Here is a 10889-nt window from a genome sequence, read left to right as displayed (position 1 = left end):
GTGCTTACTAGAGGAAAGAGTCAATTGCATTTTTCATGCAGTGCAGCTATCAGTCAGAAAGTCTCTCCTGAGTCTTCCCTGCTTGATCCAGGAAAAAAAATATGCCTCTCCTTTGGACGTTGGTTATTTTAACCATGACGGTCTCAAGTAAGTGATGGCTAATCCATTTCCTTATCCTCCCATATGCCACAGATATTATATAGGTAAAGGAGAAGCAAGGACATCATAAATGACTATATAACTAAATTCTAATTATTGCTGGAGAACCCTGCATATGTTGAAATTTGGGAAAAGGTACACAATGGGGATTTGATTATTAGTTAGGGTTGAATAGAATTAGGGATGTTCTATCTTTGGGCATGTATTTCCAAAGGCTGAAATTGCTACATGTGTATTTAGAGCAAGGGTAAACAATACCCAGTGGTCTATGGGGCCAAATTCCTCCCATTGAACTGATAATACAACACCTTTCCTAGGAATGCAGATGGACATCTAGGGAAGCAGAGGCAAATGTGACTCCGAGTCTGGTTTAGATCCAAACTGGAAAAATGAAAATGTCAATTTTTCATGAAAAATACTTGGCATGGATTGTGTTGGAAGAGATAGTGGTTCATCATTTGCACATGCAATGTTGGCTACAATATGCCCACTTTTGTTTGTGATTCACAAGAGATCATAAGCTTAAGGATAGTCATAAATAAATGTTCGAAGGTAGCCTGTTATTTCATAATGTACAGTGTTTCTCAACTAGAGAGACCCAAAGAACTCCAGAACTGACCTTTATTTCCATCTTGTGCCCATTAATACCTTACTTTCATTGTTACAGGAGGGAGTCTTGGATTGCCAATAAACCAGACAGAAGGAGTTGTGACTGTCACCGAAGGAAGCAGTATCGTTCTCAAATGCAACTACGATTCCACGATCTACTATCTGTACTGGTATATTCAGCACCCTGGGCAACCCCCCAAGCTCTTTCTGAAGGATTTCAGTGATTCCTCAGCTGAAGGGTCTGTCCGGGGTTTCCATGCTCCGAAGGACAACACACTGAGAATTTTCAGCCTGGAGAAAGCGGCCAGCCAGCTGAGTGACTCTGCTGTCTATTTCTGTGCTGGAGGAGCACAGTGAAGCAAAGCAGAAGAGAAACCAATCAAAAACCTGCAAAGGGAAAGAAATGAGAGTGGAGGAGAATATGCAACCATCCAAGCTGATTCTAGCTACATTCACTAGACATGCTGGACCAGGCATGCCCCAACTTGGGCCCTCCTGGTGTTTTGGACTTCAGTTCCCACCATTCCTAATAGCCGCAGTCCCTTTCCTTTTCCCCCTCAGCCGCTTAAGCTACAAACTACAAATGCCAGGATTCCAAAGTACTGAGCTGTGGCAGTCAAAGTGGTGTCAAACTGCATTAGTTCCACAGCAGTGGTTCTCAACCTGTGGGCCCCCAGGTGTTTTGGCCTACAACTCCCAGAAATCCCAGCTAGTTTACCAGCTGTTAGGATTTCTGGGAGTTGAAGGCCAAAACATCTGGGAAGCCACAGGTTGAGAACCACTGCTCTACAGTATTACCAGGGAAATGGATGCAGTGTGCACCACACTCCACAAGGTGGAGCCATGAGATCAATGGCCAAAGTCCTATACAGTACAGTACTGTCATTCTAGACCAACGCTCCCCAAACTAAAGCCTGCAGTCATTTACCTGGTCCCTGCCCTAAACTTTAGACTTAGGGTCACCCTAAATGTTAAACGAATTAAAGACACACAACAACAACAATCCTAATTAACTTGACTATCTCATCAACCAAAAGCAGATCCACACTTCCCACCAAAACACTTATAACTATAGTCCAGTCTCCCAACAGTCTGAGAGACCATGAACCACCCACTGCTTAAAAAGTGTGAAGTGTGAAAAGTGTTCTAGACTGACAAACGCCCCTTCGCTCCATGCATCTGAAGAAGTATACTTGGGGCATATCTATATCAGATTAAAAGGTAAAGGTTTCCCCTGACGTTAAGTCCAGTCGTGACCGACTCTGGGGGTTGGTGCTCATCTCCATTTCTAAGCCGAAGAGCCGGCGTTGTCCATAGACATCTCCAGATCATGTGGCCGGCATGACGGCATGGAGCACCGTTACTTTCCCGCTGGAGCGGTACCTATTGATCTACTCACATTTGCATGTTTTCGAACTGCTAGGTTGGCAGAAGCTGGAGCTAACAGTGGGCGCTCACTCCGCTCTCGGGATTTGAATTTGGGACCTTTCGTCTGCAAGTTCAGCAGCTCAGTGCTTTAACATACTTCGCCACTCGGGCTCCATATCAGATTACCCCAGGGTAAATCCAGCCAGAACAGTTCTGGATCCAGCATGTATGTGCTGAATCTGAGGCAGTTGTATAAAGGGCCCAGGACGGCACTGGCTCGCTGGGCTGTCATCTCCCCTGTGCTACAGGATGACAACAACTGTGTCTGTTTGAAAGGAGGATCAAACATAACTAGACTTGATACAGCTGTCCAGACTGCTTCAAAGACCAGGATATCCTAGAGTTTCAGGCAAATTCCTGAGTATTTCCCAACTTTGTCTAAAGCCAGATGAAGTCAGTGGACAGCCATTAAATGTCACCAATCAGAATCAAGCCTTATAGTATCTTGTGAACACAGCATTGGAAGATGAAGTTTTTTCTCTTCAAATAAAAATTCTTCCCTCCCATATAAAAATTTCCGTCAGTCCCCAAATTTTCAGCATCGCAGGGGGCAAGACGTTGTGTTTCTCAGTATTCAACTGACATTTTCAAATATGTCAATGCTGCCATACAATCCAGATTATCAAAGCAGATAATTCACATTATCTGCTTTGAACTGGATTATGTGAGTCTACACTGCCATAATCCAGTTCAAAGCAGATAACCTGGATTTTATATGGCAGTGTAGAAGGGGCCACGGAGTGAAGGGGAATGAAGGGAAATGGCAATTATCAGGGCAGAATTCTCACTTCAGGGCAATGGCCTCAATTTCACCTACACACATAGCCATACTTATGTAGATGCAGTTGCTGATAGACAGCATTTTGTCTTGTGTTTTTAACATGCAGCTGTGTTTCAGAATTGTATTGCTTCTAGCCTATTATTCGGAAAGTTGCCTAGAGTCCCAATCCAGGAGAAAGTGGGATATAGATGGAATAAATAAATAAAACAAATAGCCCGGTGGCGAAGTGCGTTAAAGCACTGAGCTGCTGAACTTGCAGACTGAAAGGTCTCAGGTTCAAATCCCCGGAGCAGCTTGAGCACCTGCTGTTAGCTCCAGCTCCTGCCAACCTAGCAGTTCGAAAACATGCAAATGTGAGTAGATTAATAGGTACAGCTCCGGTGGGAAGGTAACGGTGCTCCATGCAGTCATGCCAGCCACATGACCTTGGAGGTGTCTACGGACAACGCCGGCTCTTCGGCTTAGAAATGGAGATGAGCACCCAGAGTCAGACATGACTGGACTTAACGTCAGGGGAAACCTTTACCTTTTAGAATAAATAAAGGGAACAACCTTTAGGAAATGCTCTTCATGTCATCATCCACAAGAAAGCAGAACTCTGTCAGCACTGGCGTGCTGCGTTTCATGTTAAACCACAAGAGCTCTTTGTTCTCCTTGAACCATCCTCCTTTTTTAACTTAGTTCCTCAGCTGCTGCAAACACTAGAAAGTGGAGTGTTAAACTTGTTTCCTCTTACCTCTCATTCTGCAAACTGACAAGGAAGAAAAAGACTACTTTGAGGAAGAAGAAGAGAAAGGAAGGGAAAAGATTCATAACTTCAAGGATGCCATTCTCAATTGTTCTGATACTTTTCTCAGGTACGTGAAACTTTTCAAGTTTTATTAAAAATCTTGGCTCATCTCTTATCACCTCTCAGGCTTGATGTTGGATTCCAAATACAATTTGCTCTTCACATTCATGAGATTGACTTTTGCAGATTCGATTATTTGCAGATTTGATTAACATGTTGCCTCTAGGCATCACTAAGTCCTCCAGGGTGCTTTTATTGTCAACTTCCACTAGTAGCTGACCTGAAAGACCTAAAAATTCCTAGAGATATGTCTACTCAGGTTAAAAAAATAGCACTTTAAAAAAATCACAATTTTTCACTTTTGTGGAAGTTGTATGACCCTAATTCCTGCAAATAGGAATGGCTGACTGCAGTCTAGCAGGAAAAACATATGCTTACTTAATGTACCCCTCCATCATTTTGCAGCCCATTAATTGAACCAATCAGAAATCTAGGATCATAGTTAGAGAAATATATTTTGAAACATATTTATTGAATGAATAGTTCTATTCCACACTGCTTCTCTATGCCTTATTAAGCAGCCACTTCCAAGCCATATCCTTCATCATAGGGTCTATTCCTAAGGAGATGTTTTGCAAGCCTTCTACCTTACACAAAAAGATGCCTTTGGCTCCATTTTTACGGATGCATTCATTCACATATTATTTTCTTTTGCTGGATTTCCCAGGGATCCTTCAGAGCAGAGCTGATATTGTGCAAGACTCCTTCAAGACAGCACTAGATGGAAAACCAGTGGATCTCTCTTGCACTCATTCCTCTGCTACAACCGAAACCATCTTTTGGTACCGACAGTTCCCCAACCAGGGGCCTCAATACATAGCATCCGGATACAGCGGAGTTGTGAAGAGTACAACGTTAGATGGATCCATTCATATTTCCAGTGACCGAAAATCCAATAGATTTGCCTTCACCAAAGTCACTTTGGAGGATTCTGCAGTGTATTACTGTGCTCTCAGCGACACAGTGCTACATCCTGGTCGCTTTGCTGTACAATAACTGGTCCGTTCTTGTCTTAAATCAAGAAGGAACATAGAGGAGATCTCTGAAAGTGCACTCTTCTTTTTATTTGCAAGTAATTGTTCCCAGGTTTCCAAAATAACAATGAAAGAAACTTAAAATTCATAACATGCAGAGTTGGATATTCGGGAAAGAGCGAAGAGATTTGCTATTTCTGTTAAGTGAGTCGTGGACTTCTCTGAATATCAACACATTGTCCATATTTATAAATTATATTATGCACACATTTCTTTCTGTATCAAGGGCATACTGTATACCCCAAAATGCCCTTTTATATGTATGGAAAGTGAAGAAAGTGGATAGGAATAAAATCAACTTCTTTGAGATGTGGTGCTGGAGAAGAGTTCTGTGGATACCCGGACTGCTAAAAAGACCAATACATGGAGCCTAGAACAAATCAAGTCTGATCTATTTATTTATTATTTATTTCTTTATTTCTTTATTATTTATTATTTATTTCAATTATTTATACCCAGCCCTTCTCACCCGAGGGGACTCAGGGCGGCTTACAAGTGGCAATTGATGCCGTTACACTGATATACAATAAACTAAAACGATTAAAACAGTTAAAACAGTATTTACAGTTTACAGTATTTATATTCTGTCCTTCTCACCCCGAAGAGGACTCAGGGTGGATTACAATGAACATATACATGTCAAACATTCAATGCCATTAAACATACAACATATAGACAGACAACATAGGCAATTTAACATTTTCCAGCTTCTGGCTTATAATAATAATAATAATAATAATAATAATAATAATAATAATAATAATAAATTTATTCTTGTATGCTGCCTCCATCTCTCCGGCGGAAACTCGGGGTGGCTCACATGGGGAACAAGCCCAATATAGTCACATAAAATGATAAAACACAACAATTAAGACATCAAACAACACAGATTAAAAACAAATTAAACAGGTCATAGTTAAAACAGGCATAGTTAAAATGTTAAATAGTCATCCAAGGCATTAAAAGTCCAATATAGGATACTATCTGGGCGACAATCAAAACTGAGGAAGGGAGTGTCTATTACAAACAGGACATACATCAAATAGACACAAGTAGGGAAGATAAATCTGAATGGAAATCAAACTAAAAAGTGAAACAGGGCAAGTTTCATGGGATATGCTCGATTCTGGCCACAGGGGAGCTGCCGCTTCATCGTCCACTTGTGACACCGAGTCCTTGATGGTAGTACTTCCTCATTCCTTTCGAACTCTGCTGGCAGTTTTTATGCTGTCATAAATTAGTTAAATTAGCCTCCCTGTATAAAGCAGTACCTATAATTTTCTACTCAATAGATGCAACTGTTTTTCAAGCTGCTTAGGTGGGCAGCGAACTAGACTATTAATGGTTGGGAGCTCAATCTGACCCAGGCTTCGATCCCATGACCTCTCGGTCAGTAGTGATTTATTGCAGCTGGCTACTAACCAGCTGAGACACAGCCTGGCCCCTTGATCTAGAAATCAAGATGACTAAACTGCATCTGTCATACTTTGGACAGGACTCACTAGAAAAGGAAATGAATGCTTGGCAAGATAGAAGAAGTCAGGATAGATTAAGATTGCATTCGTGATGGAGGGAATCAGTCAAGGAAGCCACAGCCCTGCATCTGCAAGGATTGAAGAGGGCTGCTGAGGATAGTGGGACTTGGAAGTCTCTTATTCATGGGGTCACCATGTCAAAGTCGACTTATTGGGAGCTACCAACAACATCCCAAAATATGGGATTGGGGGAGAGGGCATGTTATTCAGTCTATGTAGAACAGGCATGGGCCAACTTGGGCCCTCCAGGTGTTTTGGATTTCAACTCCCACCATTCCTAACAGCCGCTTAAGCGGCTGAGGGTGAAAAGGAAAGGGCCTGAGGCTGTTAGGAATGGTGGGAGTTGAAGTCCAAAACACCTGGAGGATTTGTATTGAATTTTTCACATTTAATTTCATTACATTCTAGGGCCTATATCCAATTGTTAAGCAAGGTAAAACAGGTTTTCCAAAGCGACTCTATAGAATTGCCAAAAGAACCTATAACATTTCAAAAGAGTGCATATCTTATCAGATGTGGGTAGGTGAAGCTACAGTATCAGTCCTGCTCATCACTCCAGGTGCGGAGTGGTGTCTAGTACCATTTTCATGCCCAGTGGACACTGAAAACACCGGATCAATTAGGAAAAGGTAAGATTAAGTCCTTGACTCTTTTCGTCCGAGCAGCACTGAAGTGATTCCAGCTCTGGAAGTGGTTGATGCAGCTGCCATCCAGTTTTGCTTCCAGTGATGCTGATCCGGAGTACCCAAAATTACCATTTCCGGCCAATGTAGATGCAATCTCAGTCTTTAGGTCAAGGTAAAGGTTTTCCCCTGACATTAAATCTAGTCGTGTCCGACTCTGGAGGTTTGGTGCTCATCTCCATTTCTAAGCTGAAGAACTGGCATTGTCCATAGACATCTCCAGATCCTAAGTATAAAATTATTTATTTATTTATTTACTACATTTATATCCCACCCTTCTCAGCCCAAAGGGGACTCAGAGCAGCTGTATGTACAAACAATATATTATATTATTAGCACAGCACAATATTAGCATTATATATTACTATATTGAATTATGCCACTATAAGGTAAAGGTTTCTTCTGACGTTAAGTCCAGTCGTGACAGACTCTGGGGGTTTGGTGCTCATCTCCATTTCTAAGCTGAAGAACCGGCGTTGTCCATAGACACCTCCAAGGTCATGTGGCTGGCATGACTGCATGGAGTGCTGTTACCATCCTGCCAGAGTGGTACCTATTGATCTGCTCATATTTGCATGTTTTCAAACTTCTAGGTTGGCAGAAGTTGGGGCTAACAGTGGGAGCTCACCCCACTCCCCGGATTCAAACTGCTGACCTTTCAGTCAGCAAGTTCAGCAGCTCAGCGGTTTAACCCGCTGCGCAATCGGGGGCTCCTTCTTTAGGTTTTTAGATCTGCAGAAAACTATCCTGCTGGATCTTCAATATGACATCCTTTCAAATAGTTAAACAATAGGCATAGCTATCCTGGGTTGCTTTGGGTCTTTTGGGCTGTATGGCCATGTTCCAGAAGCTTTCACTCCTGACATTTCGCCCACATTTATGGCAGGCATCCTCATAGCCATCTTGTTTTACACTTTTCCGGCCACTAGAGGGTGACTTAGACCATTGCTCTTTCCATCTTGTGTTGACTTCATTCAAAAACCACAACTTGGGCGAGTCAAGGCAATGAAAGAGCATCTTCAAAGCAGAGCGAGCAGAAGAGCATTTGCTTCGCTCCAGCAAAGATCATTTTCAATACAAGAAAAGAGAGAGAACCAGCTTCGTGCTGAAAACCGGCTTCAGAAAACCAACAATCAAAGACATGCATTCCCTTCCTGAAATGCATCACTGCTTAGCTGTTCTTGGGTCATTCCTTCTACTCTTGGAGCCAGGTAATATTTCCATTGGGCGTTATCAGATAATTCATTTAATTGCTTTTGTCAGTTGGGCTAAAACTACTATAGGACTTCATGGTTGGTTGATCCCTTTCATCCACCAAAGAGGCACCAACTTTGGAGGGTAAAGGTTAAATTGGAACCAGACTTTTCCCTTCTATATCATAAAGAAACTTGGTATGTACGGAAGAACAGTGATAGATAGAAGTGGTTTTCTCAAATACCTCCATTACCTTTTGGTTCTATCCCATGATGTTCTAGAGAGGTTCCTCACCTTGCAAAGAAGATTTTCTGAAGACAGGGAGCATTAGACAAGGAAGGAAAACAGCAAATTTCATCTCCTATTAGTAAAAGACTTATATAATAATAATAATAATAATAATAATAATAATAATAATAATAATAATAATGTAACTTTATTTTTATACCCCGCCCCATCTCCCAGAAGGGACTCGGGGCGGCTTACATGGGGCCTAGCCCGATAAAACAATCAATATCAGTAACACGACTATAAAACAATTATACCAGTAAAACATCAATAGCAATAAAAATGGATGAAGTATATTAGCTCAGCTGAATTGGATCCAATGTATTCACACCAGGTGGGATGCAAAGAACTACTGGCATCTCATCAGGGGACAACTAACATCTACCCCTCCTTCTCCTTCTCTCTACACCAGTGGTTCTCAACCTGTGGGTCCCCAGATGTTTTGGCTTTCAACTCCCAGAAATCCTAACAGCTGGTAAACTAGCTGGGATTTCTGGGATTTGTAGGCCAAAACACCTGAGGACCCACACGTTGAGAACCACTGCTCTACACAGAGCTACCATTTCCACAAACTGACACTTAAGGTGCTTGGGCAGCAAACACAGAATATTGAGGATTGTTTATCAAATGATATTATCTTTAGAAATGCCGGAGAACAGAATATACAGACAAAACAGTTACAATTTACCTGATTTCCCGCATTTTTCAGGGGCAGGCCAAAGTGAGTCCGTGACGCAGCCACATCGTGAGATGTCTGTCAAAGAAGGACAAGATGCCCTTTTACTTTGCAGCTTCAATACAACATCGAGCAATCCTGACCTATTCTGGTATCGCCAGTTTCCCAGCCAATACCTACAGCACATACTGACCATAAATAAGTTCTATTCTCTTATGGATCCAGTTGGAAAATACTCAGGGACTCTGAAAAAGAACATTGTGGATTTGAAGATTGGAGGGGTGTCCCCAGCAGATGAAGCTGTATATTACTGTGCACTGAGACCCACAGTGATGTTAGAATGCTTGGCTTCCAGCACAAAAAACAGTAACAGCATGTTGGAATTGAAGTGGAGGACTAAGATGAAAAATAAAAATAAAAACCTTTATAACCTTATCATATTTCTGGCTTGCAGGTTTCTCCCAGAGTGATGCAGTATCCCAATGGCCCAGCCAGCAAGAAATCCAAGAGGGAGAGACCGTAACATTGCATTGCAATTTCACAACTCTGGGCAGCAGTCCTAACCTTTTCTGGTATCGCCAAGATGTGAGCAGAGCACCCCAGCTGATTATTCAGGCTTACAAAACTGTTGCCAAGGAGAATCGATTTTTAGAGGGAAAGTATTCTACTTTTTTATTTATGGAAAACAAGACTGTTCCTCTGACAATTAAAGACGTCTCTCTCCAGGAAGAGGTGGTGTATTATTGTGCTCTGAGTCCCACAGTGAGACTTTCCTGCTTCTGTACTCATACAAAAAGTAGCACTGTAGATCTGAAGGGGAGTCTGAATACATTTGAGAAATTGCAAAGACATTTCTCCCTAATTTGTGTTCTGCTGCTTCGTGCAACAGTCTCTCTCCCTGGTTTCCTCACTCCCTTCCTTCTCAAGTAGAAACAGTCATCCATAATCCATGGATTGTGCATTCATGGGGCCCTTCCACACAGCCATGTAACCCAGAATATCAAGGCAGATAATACCTGCTTTGAACTGGGTTATCCACACTACCATATATTCCAGATCAATGTAGATTTTATACAGCTGTGTGGAAGAGGCCATGGTTTCAACCAACCACAAATCAAAGATAAAAAGGTAAAGGTTTCCCCTGACATTAAGTCCAGTCATGTCTGACTCTGGGGGTTGGTGCTCATCTCCATTTCTAAGCTGAAGAGCCTGCATTATCCGTAGACACCTCCAAGGTCATGCGGCCGGCATGACTGCATGGAGCACCGTTACCTTCCTGTCGGAGCGGTACCTATTGATCTACTCACATTGGCATGTTTTCGAACTGCTAGGTTGGTAGAAGCTGGAGCTAACAGTGGGCGTTCACGCCGCTCCCGGGATTTGAACCTGGGACCTTTCGGTCTGCAAGTTCAGCAGCTCAGTGGTTTAACACACTTCGCCACCAGGGCTCCATAAGGGTCAAAGATATCCCCCACTAAAAAATATCCAAAATACCCATTAATTTTGCTATTTTATATAAAAAATTTTCTACACCATTGTATATAATGGAACTTGAGCATCTATGGATTATTTTATCCTAGAACCAAGCCCTAGTGGATAGCAAGGACCATAGAATCATAGAATCATAGAGTTGGAAGAGACTTCTTAGGTTG

At 42.1% G+C, this 10889-nt stretch overlaps 1 long non-coding RNA gene and 1 gene segment (V, D, J or C); one reads left to right on the top strand and one right to left on the bottom strand.

The window, feature by feature from the left end:
• Positions 1-739: 739 nt before the first annotated feature.
• LOC134292598 (uncharacterized) lies at positions 740-9795 on the bottom strand. Its single transcript, XR_009999853.1, has 3 exons — positions 9669-9795; positions 9250-9315; positions 740-1155 (listed from the first exon to the last, which is right to left on the bottom strand). It is a non-coding gene; the product is annotated as an uncharacterized LOC134292598 (long non-coding RNA).
• On the top strand, positions 3396-5168 carry LOC103280666 (T cell receptor alpha variable 4-like). The segment is given in 2 exon segments: positions 3396-3834; positions 4495-5168. Coding segments are annotated over 2 exon segments (363 nt in total).
• Positions 9796-10889: the final 1094 nt, after the last annotated feature.

This window comes from Anolis carolinensis, chromosome 6 (genome assembly GCF_035594765.1).
Source record: "Anolis carolinensis isolate JA03-04 chromosome 6, rAnoCar3.1.pri, whole genome shotgun sequence".
Lineage (NCBI taxonomy): Eukaryota > Metazoa > Chordata > Lepidosauria > Squamata > Dactyloidae > Anolis > Anolis carolinensis.
The sequence above is the reverse complement of the archived record's forward strand: the minus strand, read 5'-3'. Positions and strand labels throughout refer to the sequence as shown.